Here is a 24,753-nt window from a genome sequence, read left to right as displayed (position 1 = left end):
AGAATAATATTAATTATTGCACCAGTTAAAGACTTACTTTTTAAGCCACTTTACAGTCATATTCTTTATGTGTGAATTTCAATAAAGCAGCTTACCAAAGAAGAGGTTCTATTTAGGATTTACAGATTAATGAAGGCATAAACAGCATGATCTTTTGCTTCTTTTGTCTGCAAATTTACATGCCTATTGTTTAATAAATTACATCCAAAAAAAGTTTAAAGCAAGCAGCTACACTTGTTGATTTCAGTCACAGTAATGAAAAAAATGCAGTTTTCAGCACACATGGTTCAAACCCAAGATTTTAAGCCTGTTGCTTAAAATTACACCAGGAAATAAATCTTTCTTGCCCTTTGAGCCAGCAGGGCTCTAATTTAGAGCTGTAGTTGAACTTCATACCACCCACCTGCCTGCCCCATGACACAAGTTGCTACAGGTAACCAGATTAAGACAGGGAAATTCAGAGAGGTTTCTGTTTCCCAAGTCTCTGTATCACAACAGATTGCATTGAAATAGACCAAAAGTCAGTCTAGACAGCCTGAAACATCAACGAAAGGCATTTAAAATGTAGATAGAGAAAAACACACCAAACATAAAGCAATGAAACTATCAAGATCTGTCCAGGACTTGTATGTTTTACCTAGTTTTCTTTTTCAGTGACTAAGACCACTAAATAACAAGGGATAATATAAAACTGAAGGAATTATTTTCCACTGACAATGCTCAAGTATTTAATTTCACTCAAATACCTAAAGCAGCAAACACAGCCTGTGATTAAGGCAGAATATTTCTTAGCTTAGCAGGTCACAGATCAGTTTCCTCAGACTAACACTAAAGCTCTTGGATATTCTTACCATACCTGGAGAAGCTGACTGGTTTCTATAGCAGCAGTATTCTAACAGCTATCAAACTCTCTTTTACCCCCCTACAGAATCCCAGAACAACCCAAATGTAAGGACTGTGTCACCACTGGCAGCCTCAGACCCAGTCCCAGCAGAGCACATGAGGAGCAGTGGCTCCCCCTTTCCCTCCAACCTGATGTCCTCTCACCTTAGTGACTGCAGTCTTCCTGAACCGCAAGTTACCCCAGTGAGAAAGTGCTATTGTCAAATACATGCCTGGGTTGCCCACGAAATCCAGAGCACACAGGGTGTACTGGGTTTGCGTGGCAAGGTTTTGGTAGCAGCCAGGGCTACAGGGGTGGCTTCTGTGAAAAGCTGCTAGAAGCTTCCCCCATATCCGACAGAGCCAATGCCAGGCAGCTCCAAGACAGAGCTGCTGCTGGATCAAGGCCGAGCCCATTAGCAATGGTGGTAGCACCTCTGGGATAACATAGTTAAGAAGCAGGGAAAAAAACCACCAGGGGCAATTGCAGCCAGACAGAGGAGTGAGAAAATGTGAGAGGAACAACTCTGCAGACACTAAGGTCAGTGCAGAAGGAGGGGCAGGAGGTGTTCCAGGCACTGGAGCAGAGATTCCCCTGCGACCCATGGAGAAGACCATGGTGAGGCAGGCTGTACCCCTGCAGCCCATGGAAGTCCATGGTGGAGCAGATATCCACTTGCAGCCCACGGAGGACCCCATGCCAGAGCAGGTAGAGACACCTGAAGGAGGCTGTGACCCCATGGGAAGCCCATGCTGGCAGGACCTGTGGCCCTGTGGAGAGAGGAGCCCACGCCAGAGCAGGTTTGCTGGCAGGACTTGTGATCCCATGGGGGACCCACACTGGAGCAGTTCATGAAGAACTGCAGCCCACGGGAAGGGCTCACGTTGGAGATGTTGGTGGAGGACTGTGTTCTGTGGGAGGGACCCCAGGCTGGAGCAGGGCAAGAGTGTGAGGAGTCCTCCCCCTGAGGAGGAAGGAGTGGCAGAGACAACGTGTGATGAACTGACCCCAACCCCATTCCCCATCCCCCCGCGCCACTGCAGGGGAGGAGGCAGAGAAATGGGGAGTGAAGTTGAGCCCAGGAAGAAGGGAGGAGTGGTGGGAAGTGGTTTTCACATTTAGTTCTTATTTCTTATCATCCTACTCTGATTTGATTGGTAATAAATTAAATTAATTTTCCCCAAGTTGAGTCTGTTTTGCCTGTGACAGTAATTGGTGAATAATCTCTCCCTGTCCTTATCTTGACTCACGAGCCTTTCATTGTATTTTCGCTATTTTCTCTCCCCTGTGCAGCTGAGGAGGGCAGTGATAGGGCAGCTTTGGGAGACACCTGGCCTCCAGCCAAGGTCAAACCACCATCACGAAAAATAGGTAGCTTTTTCAGGTACATCAGTAACTAGGCACCAGGGACAGCAAAAATGCTGTTCCTGAAACAGCTCCATGTTGACAGAACCATCCAGAGCTCATTATCAGTAGTCACTGAATATGTCAGTGAATCCTACCAAGATATCCCCAGAATGTAAGGGGAGCCTGAAGCTGTAAGAGGGCAATAAGGTCTGGATTTTACTAAGATATCATACAGCAGAAAAAAATCTTGACTTATGACTGTCAATCTTCCTCATTTTGACCTTCTCCATTCACCACTGTAGTAATTTATTGTTACGCTGCACCAGCGTAATTATTGTTATGCATTTAGCGTAATGTTCAGCAATGACAGGAGCCGAGCAAAGAATAACTAATGATCAGCAGCTAAAGAAAAAGCGTATCTGTGCCCTAGAACCTTGAAGATGAGACTGGAAAAGCAAGCTGTAAAAAAAAAGGCTCCTCCTCAGGTTTGAGGGGTACAGACTGAGGACGTGGCAACAGCAGAATGGTCAGGTGCAGCACAGTGGGAGCAGGGCAGGGTGCTGCTTCTCAACAAGCAGAGGTTTGACAGGGACCAATAGGGAGAGAACCTGCTCTCTTCTCCACCAATTTCTGTCCACAGCAACAGGTCTCTTACCCACACATCTACTTATTTTTTCTCCCCTCCTCCTCCTCTGTGTGATGCGTGCAGAATAGAAAAGCTGAGGCATCATGCAATCCACCTCATCTCGTGAAGAGCTGAAAAGTCTCACACTTTTTGCTCCACTTGCACATACACATGGTTGATCCTTGGCATCTCAGGGCAACTCCCCATCCCACCGCATGTGAGAAGGTGCAAGAATAAATGCATGGTTCTGCGCAACAGGGCAAAAAGATGTACTCTCCTCTGGAAGACAGAGGGAAGAGGAAAGAACCAGGAAGAAGGAACAGCGCTTTCCACCAACTCGCTCTGGTTCCTTTCACACGGGGCTCACTCCAGCTATCTTTGACTTTGTTTAAAGTGACGTAGCTGTTGAACAAGGACAGCAAAGATGCACATACTTGGATCCACACATGTACAACTCCGACCACACTGGATGTGAAGTATCCAAATACCCCACCCTCACCAGGAACCTGCCGAGCCTCATGGATGGCTCCACAGCTACTATTGGAAGAGCCTTGTTGAGTAGTAAGAAGCATTTTTTCTTCATGTTAGATATCTTTTTCCAAGACTAATTCATATATTTGAACTGAATTTTTGTAGCTTATAACTTCTAATACTCCACACAATACATAAATAACTGACAATTCAGAATGTCTGCTTTTATTTTAAGTATCACTCAAGTATTTCAAACAGTGCAATAGCTTATTATGGTAAGGGCAGAAACTGACAGGAGACAATGCACTATTGCATAAAAGCTTCCATTATAATCCGTCATAATTTAGCACAATGAAGCACAAATATAAAAACACTGGCTAGATAAACTACTCAGCATATTTGTTACAGCAACAGAGGAGAATCCTTCCACAGGCAGTAATGAAAACAATCTTAAACTCTCTTCAAAGCTGCAATGATTTTTCTGCAAACTTTTCAGATACCACATCACTCCCTGAATTTGTGCTATTACCTGCAGTATCTCAACAACTCTCACTTAATTGAGAAGTACAGAGGTGCAAGACAAAACTGACATGCTTCTGGCTTGTTTAATGACTGATTTAACACAGCAGACTGTTACCACACTTCCACTGGGCCCTTCAAATAATTGTGTGCCTTCCTAGTAACTGGATTTCTCTAAACAAGCATAGAATGAGGAATTTAATTATTTGAAGCAAATAATTTAAGGTGAAAAAATTAAGTAATTGGAAAAGGTTGGCCGGAAAGGTTCTTCTGTCTCAAACCTAGGAGGTTTCAAGGCCCTGAACAACCTGGTCTGACCTCACAGCTGACACTGCTTTGAGAATGGGTTTGAACTGTGGGCCTTCTGAAGTTCTCTCTAATATAAATTATCCTACTATGCTTTCAAATCATAACAAAAGAAAGCTATAATCCACTTTAAAATGTCACTCAGTCCATCTCTCTACCTAAAGACAAGATGAATTAGATATAAATGATTCTGAAAATATACAATCCTATTTTGTCCTCCTCCAGTCACAAAAAATACCAGAAAGTATAAAGAAGTCTTAAAGGTTTTGAGATTGTATTTTATTTCTCCTCTTCTGCAGATGTACTGCTCTAAGGATGGGAACAAAAAACCACAAGACTAATAAATAAATACATGGAATTTTTGTTCATTTATGAGCTTTCATCCAAAGTAAATAAAATATTTTAAGAAATATTTATAGCAACATAAATTTTTAAGAGCTGCTATAGTTAAGAGAAACAACTAAGCTATTTATTTCTATTCTCACCGCAATTGAAGGGCCAGTAGCAATAATAAAGATATAATATACTTCTGGGAAGTAACTATGAGATGTGGACAACTCAGAGATTAGGAGAAAACAATCAATCATTCAAGCTTGTTGAAAATTTCATTTCAAGCTTGTTCTCAAGCTTGCAGTAAAATCCTGACAAATAAGTAGTATTCTGACTAAATATTAATTCTGACTAAGTATTAATTCCATATCTGTTTGACAATACTGGAGTATTTTTAACTTTGCTTGTCTTCATTGATTTACACAAAGCAATAAATAAAGCAAAGATCCTAACTACTAAAACAAGACTAAAAAATGAAGTGTTTTTACCCAGCTCCATATAAGTAACACAGGACTTTATCCAGCCAACCTCTGAAAACCTCCACGCATGAAGAATGCACAACCTGTGTGAGGAACCTTCTCCACTGCTTACTATTCACAAAAATCTTGCTAAAGGGTTGTAAAACCTAAGTTAATTGTGTAGTCTTCCCATGTAGGCTACAACTGTTTAATAAATTTGCCTTTTGAATTCACATTGTCAGAGACCAGCAAGGACTAGCTGGTTCTGGATGGGAAGGTAAGCTGGGAAATGAGCGTGAAAACAAGGCAGGTGAGCCCAGTAAGTCAGGAGGACTGGGAATGCTCAGCTGCACGTCCAGGTCAGGACTAGATCCAGACACAGCATTCAGGGCCAGACGCAGTCCAGGGACCACACAGCAAGTCTGTAGTGACAAGGCAGGTCCAAGATTAGGCCAGGAAACCCAGACAGCAGGTCCAGGTCCAGATCAAGACCAAGAAGGTAACAAGACAGGCACAGACATGCCTGCCTATGTAGCTGTGACATAGCACAGGCAGTAAAGCATCAGATTAAAAGCAGCTCCCAAAGGAAAGGAGTGCCAGGCCCTTCCTTCAAGCTTTTCTCCCAACAGCTCCTCTCAGTGAAGATGACCTTGAACTGCGCTAAACTAAGGCATTTGTGCTCAAGGCATTTGTTTTTAACCCATACTTAATTTGTTGTTGTTTGAGTTTTTTTCTACTTCTACCTAAGATTAAAATACTAGCTTCCACACTGAGGCACTTCATTTTTTCCCCCCACTTTCATCAACTATACTAACTGATTAATGAAAAACAGTATCTGTTCTACGAAGCTTGTTTACTCTGTACACTTAGGTTTTTCACAGCTATACTTCCATAAAGTCTTTAAGGACGCTACACTCTTTTTTTCGAAAGAACCCTGCCTCATTCATTAAATATGCTATCCTGAACAAGGCTATTTTTACCCACTGTCATATTCAAAAGACCATCACTTACATTCCACACTTAGCGAGAGTTACTGCTTTTGTCATTACGTACCCACTTGCCTACCAAGATTTAATAAAGGCTGAGCAACATGGGCAAGAAGTCTCATTCTCCTCATAATCACACCAGGGCATGTGTAAAAAGTAGTTCTCCAAATCTCTCTCCTATTTCCAGATGGAAGGGGTTTATATTTAGTTTATATTTCTCTTCTCCTGCCTCATTTAGCTAGCACAGTTTAAATTTAGTATCCAATCTGATCTACACCAACAACAAATTTCAGTGTTTTTCAATTTCTGTATTTCAACCATAAACCTGCTACAATTTTTGTATGCTACATTAGATCTTTATGCTTGTCTGGAGATTAAAAACCTATCACCACTCTGAACCCAGTCAGTTTAATAGTTCACAAACTTGAAGGAAAAAAGTCAGGGAAGGCATTTAAATCTATGCCAGCATTGCACATCACGCCTAATAATACAGTTGTGCTTCCTTCATCTCTCCCCTTGCATTCAAGCATAGACATCGCTCACTCCAGAAGTAGTAAACAAATCACTAGCTCGTACCAAGGCAAGCTGAACAGAGGTCAATACTGAAGTTGAGAACTCAATGGATTTCTCCAGCAGAAACAGCCCAGTTGTACTTCCTTAATGTTTATTCAGTATTTGAGAACAAATGATACATACTCTGCCTGAAATACAACCCTTTTCTAAGTCAGTCAAAATGTAAGACCTCAGAGTTTATGGTGATGGCTGAGACAGGTAGTTGCTAAATCTGAGACAACTGCAGTTTACTCAGTAAGAATTGTGTATCTTCACTGGAAGCCACAGAAGTAAGGAAAACTGTCACCAAGCAAAGACCTTCCTGTTTTTCCCACAAGTAAAGCAAAAAGACTAAATGGTTTATTCAAACAATTAGAATCTGTTACTAAACCAGAAAGGTACATCATGAAAAGTATGGGTACTTTCAGAGTTCCATCTTTTATCACTCAGGTAAGGAAGAGCTGGAAAGTATACACAACCACCCAAAAATCATCTACGGCTTCTAGTGAGGTCACTGATCTATGGTACTGTTTGGGAGGGGGGTGTCCTGGTGCAGGGGTTGGGGCTAGATCTTTTTCAGATCAGTTATACAAAATGGCATAGAAATTGGTGAGTGTTCATCTGTTGTGTATCTGGTATGGAACCTGCGTCTATACTTCAGTGACTGCCAGTTAATTAAATGCCATTAATATAAGATTGCCAGTTAATTATGTGTCACTAATAAATCAATAAAACACTTCAATCCTAATATTAAGCTACACAAACTGAGCAGTTTTTTCCTTGCAAGTCATTCATGCTCTAGATTCTGAACTCAAAGGAAATGGAAGAAACTTAAATATATTAAATAATAAATATACCTTTAAAAATAGTTAATGAAGAAGTAGGTTTTATAAGTTGTCAGGTTTTTCATTTTCCCCAGCAGTGCAGATCAGAATGCTACACACTGAGCAAACCTACATACGAAGAGCATGAAATTAAACATAATTTCTGGAAGAAGTTTCTTCCATCCTTGGATCTAGAGTCCCAGACAGGAAAACCTATTCTCAGAACAAATTGGGAGAAATTTGCCAGTTCAAAAGAGATCATTAATTTGTAGCCTCTGTAATTTTATGAGCTACTGGCTTGACCATTCTACCTTTCTACACTAACATTTTGCACATCAGATAATTGCTTTCAATTGTTGAAGGCAAAAAAAAACCCTCTTAGCCTTGTATGATTCAATTTGTTCCTTTCCATACCTGCAGAACGGTTCTTTCATCAGAGAATAAAAGAACAAAGCTAACATTTGAAGAGTGGTATTTTGGTCAAACTCTTAATCTCCATCCTAGAAAGGGCATCTAATGCAAATGTACTTACAGCATTTTTAAAAGAGAACTGAAAACTTGTTCTCTAAGGAGTGGGGGGTAGAGGAAAATTCCATCTGTCTTGACTCTTAAAAGCAATTTTTCCCTTAGCAGAATTGATTTCTTTATTTTTGAAACATCTCTAGGATCTTTTGAAAATAGAACAAATAGAGAAATAGAGAAAAATAGAGAAAATAGAGAAATAGGCTACAATCAAAACTGTTCCTTCTAAAGTCCTTCCTGTTCTCTTACAACTCAGGGGGGTTGGAACTAGATGATCTTTAAGGTCCCTTCCAACCCAAAGCATTCTACAGACACACACCTTGGTTTTCCAGGTAGGCAGCCAAAAAAATATGCAGAAGATGGTAGGCAAGTTCTTCAGAAATAGATACATTTTTTAAAGGACTCTGTGCTAAAGAGAGTAAGAATTTGTCAAAATTTTTGCTAAGCCATTGCTAAATTCAGAAGAATCTCTTTGTATTGGGTTTGCGTGGCAAGGTTTTGATAGCAGCAGGGGCTACAGGGGTGGCTTCTGTGAGAAGCTGCTAGAAGCTTCCCCCATGTCCAAGAGAGCCAATGCCAGATGGCTCCAAGACAGACCTGCCGCTGGCCAAGTCCAAGCCCACCAGCAACGGTGGTAGTACCTCTGGGTACTAGGGAGAAAATAAGCGGGGTGGCAGGGAGGGGGAGGGGGTGGGGAGGAACAGCGGTTTTTGCAGCGAGAGAGATGAGTGAGAAGATGTGAGAGAAACAACTCTGCAGACACCAAGGTCAGTGAAGAAGGAGGGGCAGGAGGTGCTCCAGGCACTGGAGCAGAGATCCCCCTGCAGCCCATGGAGAAGACCACGGTGGAGCAGATATCCACCTGCAGCCCATGCAGGACCCTGTGCTGGAGCAGGTGGGTACACCTGAAGGAGGCTGTGACCCCATGGGAAGCCCATGCTGGAGCAGGCCCCTGGCAGGACCTGTAGCCCCGTGGAGAGAGGAGCCCACGCCAGAGCAGGTTTGCTGGCAGGACTTGTGATCCCATGAGGGACCCACACTGGAGCAGTTCATGAAGAACTGCAGCCCACGGGAAGGGCTCACGTTGGAGATGTTGGTGGAGGACTGTGTTCTGTGGGAGGGACCCCAGGCTGGAGCAGGGCAAGAGTGTGAGGAGTCCTCCCCCTGAGGAGGAAGGAGCAGCAGAGACAACGTGTGATGAACTGACCCCAACCCCATTCCCCATCCCCCTGCGCCACTGCAGGGGAGGAGGCAGAGAAATGGGGAGTGAAGTTGAGCCCAGGAAGAAGGGAGGGGTGGGGGGAAGTGTTTTAAGATCTGGTTTTATTTCTTATTACTCTGTTGTGCTTAGTAATAAACTAATTTGTTTCTAAGTTGAGTCTGTTTTGCCCCTGACAGTAACTGGGCAATGATCTCTCCCTGCCCTTATCTCGACCCACGAGCCTTTCATTCTATTTTCTCTCCCCTGTCCGGTCAAGGAGGGAGAGTGATAGAGTGGCTTTGATGGGCACCTGGCCTCCAGCCCTGGTCAACCCACCACACTCTTCAAAGCTGGAGTTCACAGACATGTGATGGGACACAAAAAGGCAGCTCCTTCTCTGGATCTGCTCTATTTTATATCTCGGACTTAGTAGTAAACCAGCATGGGAAATAACACGGAGCGGGGAAGCTTTGGTCTGCTTCTACCAGAAGTTTTGATAAGTAACTATCAACCTTCATTTTCCAGATCTTAGAGTGACAGGAGATGCACAAAGACCAATCAAGCAACCTGGCTCTCAACAAAGCAATGGAGAGTTTCTCCTTTCTGAGCTTTGGATGCTGTGATTCGGCAACTTGTCTATAGGCAAGAGACTCCCTTGTCAGAGCTAATTTTTAACATATCCTCAAGTTTGCTGAAATCTGTGTCATGCTGGAAGTTGTTGTTTCCAAAGGAAACACATCAAGAAGAAATGTCAAAACTGCCTGTGGGGTGACGGGGCCTGGGTGAATGGCCTGAAAATGCAGGATATCCAACAGCACAATGTGCAGCCAATTAAAATGGAAATCACTTCTTCCATTCTTTAAACCCAAAACCCTCTTCAATTGCAAGGGTAGTTCAAAGTGCAAAAAATTAGTCATTAAAATTAAAAAGAAAAATCTTAAGCATATTTCTATATTCCCACTAACACCAGTATAAAGCCACTAAAAAACCCTCACAGGTGCTATCAGATCTAACTGTTACCTTTTACTGGTCTTGAATAGATTTTTATTGGTATTGAAAAAAACCTTTGACAAGGCATAGTCAAACTGAAAGAGGTATCATGCTCCTGATAGCCTCTGATAGCTTATTTCTGAAGCAACAGAACACATTTTCTGAAGTTCATGGAAATTCTTCCAGAAAAGTTATTCCCAAACATTTGCAGCATTCAGATCAGAGAAGACACAAAATTTAACCTACTCAATTACACTTCGACAGCAAATGTATTATTTTAGAAAGTCCTTACTTTCTATTCCATCACACCATGTTGGCCTAAAGATACTGGGGCTACATGTATCTAATGCACTTTCACCTCACAAGGAGGCTTTTAACACCATCTCCCATAACATCCTCACAGGCAAACTGATGCAGTCCAGACTAGGAAAGTGGACTGTGAGGTAGACTGAAAACTGGCTCAGCTACTGGGCTCATGCAGTTGTGATCAGGAAGTTCTGTTTAAACACCAGAAAAAGCTTTTTTACTTGCTAGGGTGGTCAAGCACTGGGATTGACTGCCCAGAGAGGCTGCAGAGTCTTCATCCTTGCAGGTATTTAAAATCAGACTGGACACAGTCCAGACCAACCTGATCTGGTTGACCTACCACTGGATGGGGAGGAGGTTAGATTGAATGATCTCCAGAGGCACGTTCCAGCCTCAAATCTTCTGTGCTTTGGTGGTTCTGCAAAATTCTCAGCCATCTTTCCCAAGAATTCATCATCACTGAAAATGGGTGCTTTATGAAAACATTCAAATCATTCTTTATTAGTCCCTTTTCCATAACCAGAATTTTCTTGCTAGCTTACCCACCATTAAATTTCCAGCAGCTGCTTTTGCTTGGTGCCTCAGTACTGAGAGGGCCCTGTCTTCAGCCTCTTGCCAACCCCACAAAGGGCTGCTCTCGGAGGGCCATAATCAGAGCTGATTGTCTGAACAATAACATTCAAGACATGCAAAAGCCATTCAACCAAGAAATGTTATGTCCTCTGAGCAGGAAAACTGGGAAGGAAAGGATGAATTATGATGATCTTATCCCCATCATCAATGCCCTATCCCTGACTTGTAGTCTCAGAGCAAAGTCAAGCCAACCCTTAGTCAGTACTAACAGGATCAGAAACACATTAGGAAGCGCCCTAAGTGTGACCACAGTTTTAACATCCTCTGCCATGCCTCAAAAGTAAAGCCAATGCAGACCTCACCTTGAAATTTTGCAACAAATCAAGAAGCCTCTCCTCCTAAACCAGAAACAACCTGATTCCCAACTTAACAAATGCCCTTTTAAGACAGTCTGCTACACTAAGTTACCAACGTTATTAGAAGTGGAAAGAACCTCTCCAGCTTCAATGCTAAGGAATGTTTTTATGGAATTCCAACCTTATTTGCAATGCAGAGAACTATGTTATAGAAATTAGTAAGGCTCCTCAGGAAAGAAGATACCATTTGATATAATAAGAATGGTAATTAGTTCTGATTCTCAGAAGAGATATTAACTTGTCACAGAACTTCCCTTCAGTCTTAAACTGTATGTAGACCTATTGTGATTCTACCAAAGGTTTTGTAAGCCTCAAGAATCAGGGACAAAAAGCCTTTTATTGGTATTAATCAACTGAGCTGAAATTTTTACATTTGTTATCACCAGAACAGTACTTAGGAGGCCCAGTAACAGACCAAAGTCACCCCTGGTATAGGTATCCGATATATTTAGCATTTTCAGAAATCTATACTGCAGATAGTTATCAAGGTATGCCTCTTTCCCTGATTCTGAAAACAAAACATTAATAATACATTTAGAAACTAAACCCTTCTAAGAACTCAGTAAACTCTTCCTCTCTGAGATTTAGTTGGCGTCTTACTCATAATGGACAATATTTCTTTCAAAAACTATTCCCCCTCCCACCTCTGTAGCAGGAAGAGTATTCAGCTTACCTGAAAATAGAAGAAAGCTTGGCCAAACCAGTAGTGCATGATAGTGATCTGTGCTGCATCAAATTTCAAAGGTCTCCAGATATACTTTGTCATCATTGTCTGAATCAGCAGACAAAACACCAAGACTGGTAAATTGTGAGGTCTAAATAGAAGGGCTGCTAGTAGTACCAATCCACTATACACTTCCCATAATCCTGTACTCTTCACACGGGAGTCTGCAGAAATAACCTGTGACTTTAGTAAATCTTTAGTGCCAGTGAAGACTATGCCAAGAACAAAGACATAAACAAAACGAGCTTCAGTAATCCCCCTAAAGAGGAAATTAAAAAAAAAAAAAAGGTAATAATAATTAATAAATAAAACAGAAAGATGAGCTACTTACTAATATCTATTTCACAGATCAAAAAGTTCTTTCAAGAGAGGTGCAAGGCCAAACAGGTTAAATTCTAAGGCTAGCAGTGGCCAAACTCATGAGAGAGCTTTCTCAAATACAAAAACTCCAAAAATGCTGCATACTTAAATTACAACACCTCCAAATCAACTTTAGCAAAGAAAACAGTTTGTGCTAAAAACTAATCTAAAATACAAAAATAAAATTCTATGTCAATTAATGTAATCAAAATAAATTTACATTATTACTCTTCAAAGTCTAGATCCACAAATAGAGTTATATAAATACGCCATTTATATAGCATAATGAATTCCCCCAAAAACACTCCTTAGAGTGATATGGAAACCTTATTTCAGGAATTAAATTTACTTAAAAATTACTATTCCCTTTAAGGTGATCAGTGATTTTTTACAACTCAATCACACAAACATATTTCTTTTTAGCCAGCCCAAAAGACAGTGATAGTATTGGAAGATCCTTGTTTCAGTCTGAAATTTCTGCATACTTCAGACATTTTCTCACCTTACACAGCTTCACAGATATACAGATATGCTGGTTTATACCAGCAGGTTTTTTCCTGGTAACTACACATTTTTCAAATCCCGAAGTAATCCCATTACAAAAAAAAATGAATGTTTTAAGTAGTAAGTGTAATTAGCATCTATTGCTGTGTTCATTACACCTATGAATTTGTTGGCCTTTTCAATTCCAGTGAAAGTTGGCTTCTGCAGAAAGCACAGCATCTTGTCCAAAAAGCTGACAAGGACCTTAAGAACTATGACCTGCTATTCTAGACGTGCAAGACCCAAGGAACAAAGAAAGTGAAAGCAGATATACATCAGAATGCAGTGATATGTGTACTGGGCAAAAAAAGGTCACAAATCATGTTAATGTACGATAATCTGTAATAATAATCCAATGAACTCACCAAATGAGCGTCTTAAAAATTTTGTGGTTATAAATCTTATTTTTTACCTTGCAAAAGATAAAAATACACATATCTACACACTTTATCCATAATTTAATATACACTATCCTTAGGGATTATCAGTCCCTTTATACATGAGTGGTGAACAAACATAGTTTCCTACAAAGTTACTATAATTCACTCAGAAGTGATGACTCTTGAGTCATTTGGACTTAATAATATATGGAGGATTAGACCGTGACACTAAAAATAATAAAAGCATACTTACACTTGGTGTAACTAGTGCAACTAGCAGACCACAGAAAACACCACTAGTCAAAATTTCTAAAAATAAATTTCTCCTTTTAAATGTACATATTTTTTCTGTTTTTGGAAGGTCACCTTCCTTCTCAAACAATTACTAACAAATAAGTTTGAATTCAATCTTTCTTTTCCACATGCAGGACAGAGAACCAAAAATCAAGAAAGCAATTAATAAGAAACAGTATTTACATGTTCAGTTGTCTTTTTGCACCCACAGAACCAAGAAGAAATACAAAACCACTACATGATAGTGATACGGTCTTCCTAACCATGAATACAATGCTCTGTTCTGTGGTTTAACTTTCAAAGGATCAAACTCATACCTAATAGTCTATGCAAAGGGGCTTCACTATTTTATTCCCTTAAATAGCAAGCCCTTGTAAATCCCCATAAGGACCACTGGCTTTTTCCTTTATGGAAAAAAAAACAAAACAAAAAAAACCAAAAACCCAACAGTAAAGTTTAGAGAGTTCCTGTGGTTTTGGCTAATGCAGAAATTCAGTGCCCTATTTCAGTATCTTTGGTAATTCTGATGTAATTATTACCATGAAATACTGAAATATATTCAAGTGACTTAGAAGTAAAACTATAGGAAATAGCTTTGGACATCTGTCACTATTAAAGTGAAGTGTTAAGTGAAAACTGAAATTAACCAGTTGATGGAAATTCAGACAAAAAAAACAATTTCTCAGCAAATGCACTACTACTGTTTAGTCTGTGTCAGTATGGCATATGTTCATCTTTTTCGTTGCACAAAGTATCATTTTTTAAATGAACTCTGAGTTAAATGGAAGGCTAAATTACTTCCTTGCATTTTTTAATGTAGAGGTTATCTTAGTAAAGCCACAGAAGATGACACATAATTCAATTGCCTGTTCTTCTTCATCCACCTCACAGCAGTTGTCACATTCAGAGAGAATACTTATCTTCAGGAAAGGGTACAGAAAGGGGGTGTTTCAGAGCAAAGATCCTTCATCTTACAGAAGAAAGCATTAGGCGTGAAAATGCAGTCTGCCTACAACTTTTTCTCACATTACACAAAACTACCTCTACCTTGCACCTCAATCTGGAGCTATTCCATGTCATGAATATACTAAAGATACCTCTAGACACATTTAAAATAAACTCCTGGGTTTGCTCCTGAGTAGCTGCTGCAAGGGACCATGCTGGAACCCCTGTGCTGGCCTGTGTTGTCTGCTGGTGGGTGTCATGACAGAGATAACATTCTGACCTGGCACGAGCAGACACATGGGTTTGTTTTGGTTTCTTTGTGGGTTTTTTTACACAAAATAAAAGGCATCATGGTATGAGAGGGAGGCAGAACCTCTTCACAGAGGGCAGCTGTGTGCCACAGCGTGGCATGGGAAGATTCTTCAGGGCTTTGTCTGATGCTGCATGAAAGCAGGGTTCCCAGCATCTGAACACCATGTCATTCTTATGTTGGGGGCCTCAGAGCTGGACGCAGTACTCCAGGTGGGGTCTCACCAGAGTGGAGTAGAGGGGCAGGATCACCTCCTTTGACCTGCTGGTCACACCTCTTTTGATGCAGCCCAGGACATGGCTGGATTTCCGGGCTGCAAGCGCACACTGCCAGCTCGTGTTGAGCCTCTCATCCACCAACACCCCCCCAGTCCTTCTCCTCAGGGCTGCTCTCAATCCATTCTCCGCCCAGCCTGTAGGGATTGCCGCCGCCCCATGTGCAGGACCTTGCACTTGGCCTTGTTGAAATTTATGCAGTTTGCATGGGCCCACCTCTCAAGACTGTCAAGGTTCCTCTGGATGGCATCCCTTCCCTCCAGCGTGTCGACCACACACACAGCTTGATGTCATCAGCAAACTTGCTGAGGGTGCACTCGATCCCACTGTCCATGTCACTGACAAAGATGTCAAACACTGCTGGCCCCAGTACTGACCCCTGAGGAACACCACTTGTCACTGGCCTCCACCTAGACATCGAGGTGTTGACCACAACTCTCTGAGTTCGACCATCCAGCCAATTCCTTATCCACTGAGTGGTCCATCCATCGAATCCCTGTCTCTCCAACTTAGAGACAAGGATGTCATCCGGAACAGTGTCAAATGCTTTGCACAAGTCCAGGTAGATGATATCTGTCACTCTTCCCTTGTCCACCAATGCTGTAACCCCATTGTAGAAGGCCACCAAATTTGTTAGACATGATTTGCCCTTAGTGAAGCCATGTTGGCTGTCACCAATCACCTCCTTGTTTTCCATGTGCCTGAGTAGTCTCCAGGAGGATCTGCTCCATGATCTTGCTGGGCACAGAGGTGAGACTGACTGGCCTCTAGTTACCCTGGTCTTCCTCTTTTCCCTTTTTAAAAACTGGCGTGATGATTCCCCTTTTGCAGTCAGCGGGAACTTCACCAGACTGCCAGCATTTCTCAAACATGATGGAGAGGGGCTTAGCCACTTCATCCACCAGTTCCTTCAGGACCTGCAGATGCATCTCATCAGGTCCCATGGACTTGTGCACCTTCAAGTTCCTTAAATATTCTCAAACCTGAGCTTCTCCTACAGTGGGTGGTCCTTCATTCTCCCAGTCCCTGCCTTTTCCTTCTCAGGTTTGGGTGGCATGGCTTGAGCCCTTGCCAGTGAAGACCAAGGCAAAAAAAGTCGTTGAGTACCTCAGCCTTCTCCATATCCCAGGTAACCAGGTCTCTTGTATCATTCCGGAGGGGGCCCACATTTTTCCTCGTCTTCCTTTTGTTACTGACATACCTAGAGAAGCTTTTCTTGTTGCCCTGTACGTCCCTGGACAGATTGAATTCTATCAGGGCTTTAGCTTTCCTAACCTGATCCCTGGCAGCTTGGACAGTTTCTCTGTATTCCTCCCAGGCTACCTGCCCTTGCTTCCACCCTCTGCAGGCTTCTTATTTGTGTTTGACTTTGTCCAGGAGGTCCTTGTTCATCCACGCAGGCCTCCTGGCATTTTTGCCTGACTTACGCTTTGCTGGGATGCATCTCTCCTGAGCTTGGAGGAGGTGACCCTTGAATACTAGCCAGCTGTCTTGGGTCCCTCTTCCCTCCAGGGCTTTGTCTCAAGGTATTCTACCAAGCAGGTCCCTGAAGAGGCCAAAGTCTGCTCTCCTGAAGTCCAGGGTGGTGAGTTGCTGTGTGCCCTCCTTGCTGCCCTGAGGATCTTGAACTCCACTATTTCACGGTCACTGCAGCCAAGGCTGCCCTTGAGCTTCACATTGCCCACCAGCCCCTCCTTGTTGGTGAGAACAAGGTCCAGCATGGCACCTGTCCTCGTTGGCTCCTCTGTCACTTGGAGAAGAAAGTTATCATTGACGCATTCCAACTCTGGTTGTTATACAGGGAGCACGTCAGGCTGCCTTCCTCAGCTCCAGCATCTCTCCTGATGTGGGGAGTCTTTCCTTTTCAGTCTGCAGAGTGGTGAAGCGGTTCTGCACGTCAGGCTTCGGGGGAAGTCTCTTCCTCCTGCTGGTCCTTGCCGTCTCAAGCTTCCATTCTTCTGCATTACTGGACCCCGTTCCTTCTCTGTGTACTGGTGGGCGAGTTTATAGCTGTTTGGCTATGGGCTGTGCAGAGTGCACTCGGAAACATCTATCTAACTCCTCATTCTCCCTGATGTTTCATAGCCTCCTGCAGCTCAGCCACCTGCTGCAGGATGTACTCCACCTGGGCACACCTTTTGCAGGCAGGCCTGCCACCCATCCCTACCCCAGGAGAAAGGTCTGGGCACATCCTGCAGCCTGAGGTCTGCACTGCAGCCTCTCCCTTCAGCAGCTCCACCTGGGTGGAGTCATCGGCCACTGCTGGGGTAGATGGTGCAGACCCCCCAGCCCGAGCTGCAGCCTTTGCTCTCAGATGAGTGCCCACCATTCTGCTTGGAGGGTCAGGTAGGATGGGTGCCGTTGACCTGTCACAGAATGCTGCCCAGTTGCTGGGTTATGTGAACTTCAAGACTCCCACTCAGCCAGTGGAACGCCCCTCCTTCAAAGAGGCACCCTCCCTGTGTGCCCTCCCTCACAAACTGCTGTGCCAACTATCACGCCATACCCTGTCTGCTCGCTCTGTTCACAGCACTCCTGGTGGCCAGTGCTGTCTGGGCTGCCTTATGCAGGTGTGGGGTGGCAACCGTGGCTCTGCCTGGGCAATGCCCAGGCCTCATCAGCATCTCCTGTGCGAGCTGCAGGCTCCTGGTGGGTCTCTCTGCTTCCCCTGGTGTCTCCTGGCCTCAGGAAAACCCTGTGTGGCAAGACCTGCTGCTCCGCTGTGGGCTGGGCCAGCTCCAGGGCAGCTCCCCTCAGCAACTTTTTCAGTATCTCTTCCTGACAGATCTTACTGAGATCCAGAAAGAGTCCTGTACCAGGCTTCCCGCCTATATGCCTAGATATACATACAAAAGAATATTTTTTCTAAAACATGCTTTGTTAGGAAATTTGATCTATATTTCCTAAGATCTTCTCCTGCAGGGTTTCTTCAATCTCTGCACATCTTGTGAATCTCTGGCCCCTGATGAAGAAGCTCACACAGAAACCATTTGTATCTACATCAAAGTGAGCGTGAGAGAAAGTTTGTTACATCCAGAAGACAATTGCTTTACAACTTCTCTTCCATGATCCCTTCCTCCTCATCAAATGTCCTAACTGAATCTGGAAGTTTTCCACAGCTCTCTGACATTTAGAAAAACTTGAGGCTGCAGAACCAGGTACAATCCAAAAGTAAAAAGTATCATAAGAAAACTAAAGCCACTTAGCTACATTCCAAAAGTAGCTATTGGTGAAAGAGCTAATAGCTTCTTACAGACTAGTTCTATAAGAAACTTAACATCCATGTAAAAGTCCTTAGTATGCATTGTGCAGCACAGCCTAGACCTCAAGAAGGATTTGGTTACATCTTGAAAGGTCATGTATTACAGAACACTCACCTGCAAAAGAAAGATAGAGAAAAGCAACTCTCCCAATTACCGCCTAAGCATTTTTCAAAACTAGGAAGTAGCTAAATGAGCTTAGCATGCACTCTGCTAAAGGTGGCAAGTACATATAAAACAAGAGGAGACGGTGCATTTGGAGTTTCTTGTAGCAAAAATACAGAGTATGACTATTAGATTTTCCTCATATTAATTCTTATCTGACCAGCTTCTGATCTGTCACAGTCAAAAGACATTTCATGGGGCTCAAAATGAAGCACACATCCCAAAAACACAGTGTTGCCCACCTACAAAATAGAGTTTTATTCATAAAAATGTGATTCCAGCCTAGACATAACATCCCCTCCCACCTTATCCCCTGATATCCAAAGTGCTAACACCTCTCTAGAAATAGATTTACATATCTGTTGATTAACTTACTTTGAAATATCTTTGCTGTCACGTTGCCATGGAAATATGACATTCCCAATAGATGCCCGGTAACTGTAGATTCCCAGGAGCCCGAGTGCCATAGCAATTTTTGAAGCCAGTGAGCATCTTCTTTGAACCAGAAAGAAGATCATAAGTAGGCAGACTGCAGCCAAGAAGGAGAGTTCAGATTTATGTTCAGAGCTGGAAAAAAACCCACAAAAACTCCCTTCACATCACTGTAATTACTGCTAAACACATTTGATAAAGCCTTAGCTACAGCACTGTATTTCCAAATTAATCACTGCACTGACATCTGTTATAAACTTTCCAAGAAGTATGATAAAAAGTTTAGTATTTTTAGAAAAACAGGTTTATTAATGAGGTTTTCTATTCAAGCATGCATGTTTAAAAGTGTAATTACTGTGTTCCACCATAGGCAAGCTATTTTGTTAATTATGTAAAAACTGAGGTGCATATTGCATAATGGCAAAGGGTCTAATGCTTTTAAACTAGGCATTTGTAATTTATACATTTTGAAACAGTACATTTTGCTTATACTACAGCATTTCATTTTCTAGCATACAGCAGAAAATATTCTTGCACTACAGAATTAGAACTATCCTCCCTTTTTAAATAACTGCATATGTATTTGATTTGTTTAATTTTCAACATACAAAACATTACCTAGACAAAATGACCAGAAATATACTTGCATAGTTTAAAACATACACACGCAAACACATTAGCACAATGATTCTCTTATGCAACTACAGAACCTTGTACTGGATCAATACATACAAGAGATAAAGACACAAAATTTGCATCATGGCCAAGAAGATTACAGATACAGTTTGTATGATCCCCCGCATCCTAAATAGGTAACACTCATTCCAGAATCAAGGGCGTTTCATTGAGCATGCTGCCAACAGTATGTATTTAAATCTTCAGTGATATCAATTAGCATTGCAAAATGTAATGGGGTAAAGATCTGCACTGAACCCCTACCATAGCTAGCTATGCTATTTTAGAAAGTCCACTGTAATCCAAGAATTGCTAACTCTTTCCTACTGCAAATATTCCCGGTATCCCAAATGACCTACAACAGCTAATTTTGTTAGATTTACCTTCTGTTAAGAACACCACGTAGAGTGTGAAAGCCAAGGGCTCCATCTTCTGTCTTCCACACTTCAAAATGCCATGACAAAAGATCACTGACTTCAGCAAACTGACAATGAGCCTGGGCTCTTATCTGCATTAACTCTGACCACACTTACGAAACTCAAGTTTTATCTTTGATTTAATCAGAATTCTAGTACTTCAAACAGGTTACTTTCCTATTCTCTAGTATATGCTTTATCAGGAGTTTGACCCAATAGCTGTTTCAGCTGTTGTGCCTGGAAAGTCACAGAGGAAAGGATACGGGGCAGAAAAATTGCCCTGTTAGTTCTGCCTGTGGGACCCAGTCAAGCACTTTATACAAGTTAACAAGACTGCCAAGAGATGCACTACTCTCTGCAGGCCAGTAAAGTGAGAGGAATAAGAACTAGAACACTATTGGAGAGAAAATGTAGTCTTGATGTTTCTCCTCACCATTGTTCTTCCTCTGCAGGAGGAGGCAGTAGAAACAGTGAAGGGATTGCTGCAGCCACCTGTGAAGACAGTGCATGCACCATCTCTCATGATCAACACATAAAGAATTAATTTAGTAGCCACTGTATCTTTCAAATGAACCTTTGTAGAAAATTTCAGAAACTTTCAGGCTATAATTTCCTTGGCTGCATATTAAATTAGCACATATTTTGTAAGGGATTGTACTTGCTCAACACAGAGTCCAGCCATTTAGCAAAGTTCTAAATGGTTTTGAAATTCTACTCAGAAATTCAAGCATGAAATTGCTACTCTGATCTCAGCTGAAATGTAGTGGGTTTTGTGCAAATGACAAGATTGAAAGTGAAGAAGCAATAGTTTCCTGAGAGAGAATCTGGGGAAGGGGAATGGGAAAAAAAAGAGAGCTTCGGTACATGTTCTTACTATAACATCTATGGTCTACACTGTCATACTTCTGATATCAGAATGAAGACTGAATACATTTCCTTCCACTGCTTTGACCTCACCTCACTACTGCAAATACAAGTAGAGTGAAAGGAATTATAAATGTGCACGATTCATATTTTATGTGGATAAAGCCTTTTTTAATTGGTTACTTTCATTCTACTATGTACAATAGAATACATAGGAGTCACATGGTATGCTACCTTTGGGGGGGAAGGGCACTTGGGGATGGTTAAGTACATTATTAAAATAAAATATTATCATCTTCCCATGCTGCTGCTTCTCATCGCTTCTCTTCAAGCTGACACTGCCATTGACAGCTTTGCCCCTTCCACAGTGAGCCATGAAGCAGCACTGGCACCTTCCAAGTATCAGTTCTGACCAAGATTAACAGCCAAATGAAGCTACCTGAATACCAACTAATTAAATAGAAAACCTGACTTCCAGGCAAATTTAGGGATTGCATGTTCTCTTCCACTTAATCTACTGTCTGATTTTCTTTTGCCCCCTTTCCCACCAAAGCCTTTTTTTTTTTTTTTTGCCTTTGTAGCAGGTTTCACAGAGTCTCTCTGCAAATAACAAAGAACATTTTCCTTATTTCAGCGCTGTTGGATGCACTCCTAATAGCCAAATTCAACACACTAGAAGTAGATTGATTTTCTATGGTTTGCTGCTTACGTTTTTCCATGCACAAACCTACACAATAGCCTCTTTGTCTCAAATGCTGAGCTCCTTAAGCACTGTCCAGATAAGCAAAATATTAGTCAGAGCATGAGCACAGATGTCTAAAAAGTCAATACAAGGGATAAAAAGAAGAGGGTAGTTTGTTCATCAGTTTGTCTTAAAGACAAATTAGAAGGCTGCCTAGAAAAAAACCTGAGCAGCTTTAACTCAAACTGAGAAGGGTACACATGATCTAAGTAAGGTTCTAATTTCTTATTACTAAAAAAATGTGCTATTAAGATATAACTATGCAAATTAAACACATACTAAAAATAGAATAACAATCAACCTTACAGACTAGCAATGCATTTTGGGAAGAGGAATAAGTGCTTTATGCAACTCAGCTTATCACCAACTTTTAATTTATGCTATCAGGAAAACACATCATCTCAGTCCTGATCAAAACAGTAGGGAAACAGACATCTCTACCACTCTGTTCTCTTGTGAAGGAGAAGCAACAAAGACATTAAAACCTCCAACCAAAGAAAAGGCAAGCATGCTTGCCAAATAAGAATTCACAGATACTCTACAAACCATGGGATGTACAAAGATTTAGTTGCATCGTTGCCTCATCTTTCCAAAGCTTGTCCAGTGAAACATTTCAGACCCAAGAACTCACCTACATCCCATCACTCAAGTCCAAAAACTGTGCACTTCAAATGCTGGTATTTGGGCAATCTTTTAACGCTATAAAGCAAGTGAAGTATATGTCAGCATGGTGACATATATTGTATTCTCCTGTTAGGCTAAAAACTGCTCCATTGACTTAAGTCAGGATGTAGCTCCACAGCAGCCCAAGCCAACCTGTGCGAGGGCTGCCAAGGTTCTGCTCTTTCACCTGCTCCCTAAACACGACAGAAGTAGCTACACCAACGAAAGGGAGAAGGCAGAACTGTGGCACCCCAACGACACATTCTCTTAGCCTGCCAGGCACAGCACTCCACAATCTTTTTAAAGCCCCCAAAAGCAGAAGTTTGTGAATCATTAGTTCTTTCTCAATCAGATTTGAAAGGCAAGTGGGTATTTGTAAGGAATGCTTGATAGGGGCAGAAAGAAAAAATGTTTATGTCCACAGCACTTCAAAAGATGCAGATACTACCACATTTGTTTCTACAGGAATTTCAACAGCAGCAGTGCTGGCTTGCAAACTCTTCCTGCATTCCTGTTACTAAGCCAGCCCAAGTGCCTGTGAAGCTGGACGGTAAATCAGAGTGGGAAGAGATCCATCTGAAAGCCAAGAGTTTTCCACCCTGTCTTGGGTTATTTTCCCAGCCACATCTATTCAACAATTTTGTTCACCACACTGACAAAGCAACAGCTGTGCTGGTATAATACAGAACCAGTAAGGGGAGGTGGAAGACAGCAGGTACCTTGCCTTGTAAGGCAAGAGCTCCTTTAATATACCATGATAGCCAAACAAGCAATTGTAGCCTAAGACTAGAGCTGTAGGACCTTTTCTCCTCTACTTGCTTCAAGACTCAAGCAAATATACTCAAGGTGAAGCTGTAATTTGGCGGGGAAGCACATGGAGCAATTCACCTGTAAAATTCTAAAGTTTTGATATGACATCTAGCTGCTGTACTTCAGCCTCACTGAAGGGGGATGCAGACAGCTTTAATAATGGGATTGCAATGGCTTTATGAAGGGGAAGTAATACTTAATCAACCTAACAGACTTCTGTGATGAGATGGCTAGCTTGGTGGAAGAGCAGAGAGCCGGCAATGTTTTTTATCTTGGCTTTAGCAAGGCTTTTAATACCATCTCCTGTAACATCCTCACAGGCAAACTGATGGGAGTCCAGGCTAGGAAAGTGGACAGTGAGATGGACTGAAAACTGGCTCAGCTGCCAGGCTCACAGGGTTGTCAGCAGCAGCACAAAGTCCACCTGGAGGCCAGTCACTAGTGATCAACCCCAGGGCTTGACACTGGGGCTGATACTGTTTAACATCTTCGTAAATGACCCACACAACAGGGCAGAGTGTGCCCTCGACAAGTGTGCACACAATACAGAACTGGGAGCAGTGGTTGATACAGCAGATGGGTCTGCTGCTACTCAAAGGCACTTCAGCAAGCTGGAGAAATGGTTCAGCAGGAACCTTATTAAATCCAACAAGGGGAAGAGGCAAGTCCTGCACCTTGGAACAAATAGTTACACAAATCAGGACAGATAGAGGACTGATCATCTTTTCAGAGATGGCTCTGAGGATCCTGGTGAACCCTGAGTTGACTGTTAACCAGCAATGTATCCTTGAACAAAGACGACCAACAGCATTTGGGGTTGCATTATGAAATTATTATCAGCAGGTTGAAGAAGGTGTTTCTTCCCCTGTACTCAGCCCTGGCTCCAGGTATGGGTTAACCAGTACAGGGAAAAACATGGACATATTGGAGCAAGCACAGCAAAGGACTAGGAAAATGATGATAGGATTGGAGCATCTGTCATACAAGGAGAAACTCAAAGCACTGGGACTGTTTAGCCTCAGGAAGAGAAGGCTCAGTATGGATCTTACCAGCCTGATTGGAGGTGGAGGGTATTTAAGAAGAGGAAGCCATATCATAGAATCATAGAATGGTTTGGGTTGGAAGGCACCTCAAAGATCATCTAGTTCCAACCCCCCTGCCATGGGCAGGAACACCCTCCACTAGACCACGTTGCCCAAAGCTTTATCCAGCCTGGCCTTGAACGCTTCCAGGGACGGGGCCTCCACAAACTCTCTGGGCAACCTGTTCCAGTGTCTCACCACTATAACAGTAAAGAATTTCTTTCTAACATCTAATCTAAATCGACCCTCCTTCAGCTTAAACACATTACTCTTTGTCCTGTCACTACACTCCCTGATAAACAGTCCCTCTCCACCTTTCCTGCAGGCCCCCTTTAGGTACTGGAAGGCTGCAATTAGATCTCCCTGGAGCCTTCTCTTCTCCAGGCTGAACAACCCCAGCTCTCTCAGCCTGTCCTCATAGGAGAGGTGCTCCAGCCCTCTGATCAGCTTCATGGCCCTCCTCTGGACTCTCTCCAACAGCTCCATGTCTTTCTTGTACTGGGG

At 42.4% G+C, this 24,753-nt stretch overlaps 1 protein-coding gene across 2 annotated transcripts in view; it reads right to left on the bottom strand.

The window, feature by feature from the left end:
* PIGG (phosphatidylinositol glycan anchor biosynthesis class G (EMM blood group)) overlaps nucleotides 1–24,753 on the bottom strand; it is a 101,352-nt gene that overhangs the window by 41,107 nt on the left and 35,492 nt on the right. For both annotated transcript variants that reach the window (XM_075739878.1, XM_075739879.1), the window contains exons 10-11: nucleotides 18,941–19,132; nucleotides 11,983–12,292 (exon numbers count right to left, since the gene is read on the bottom strand). In XM_075739878.1, the coding sequence (XP_075595993.1) occupies nucleotides 11,983–12,292; nucleotides 18,941–19,132 (502 nt within the window). The remainder of the gene's footprint in view (nucleotides 1–11,982; nucleotides 12,293–18,940; nucleotides 19,133–24,753) is intronic.

The sequence above is a fragment of the Balearica regulorum genome, chromosome Z (assembly GCF_011004875.1).
Source record: "Balearica regulorum gibbericeps isolate bBalReg1 chromosome Z, bBalReg1.pri, whole genome shotgun sequence".
Taxonomy (NCBI): domain Eukaryota; kingdom Metazoa; phylum Chordata; class Aves; order Gruiformes; family Gruidae; genus Balearica; species Balearica regulorum.
This window is presented reverse-complemented; position numbering and strand designations above follow the sequence as displayed.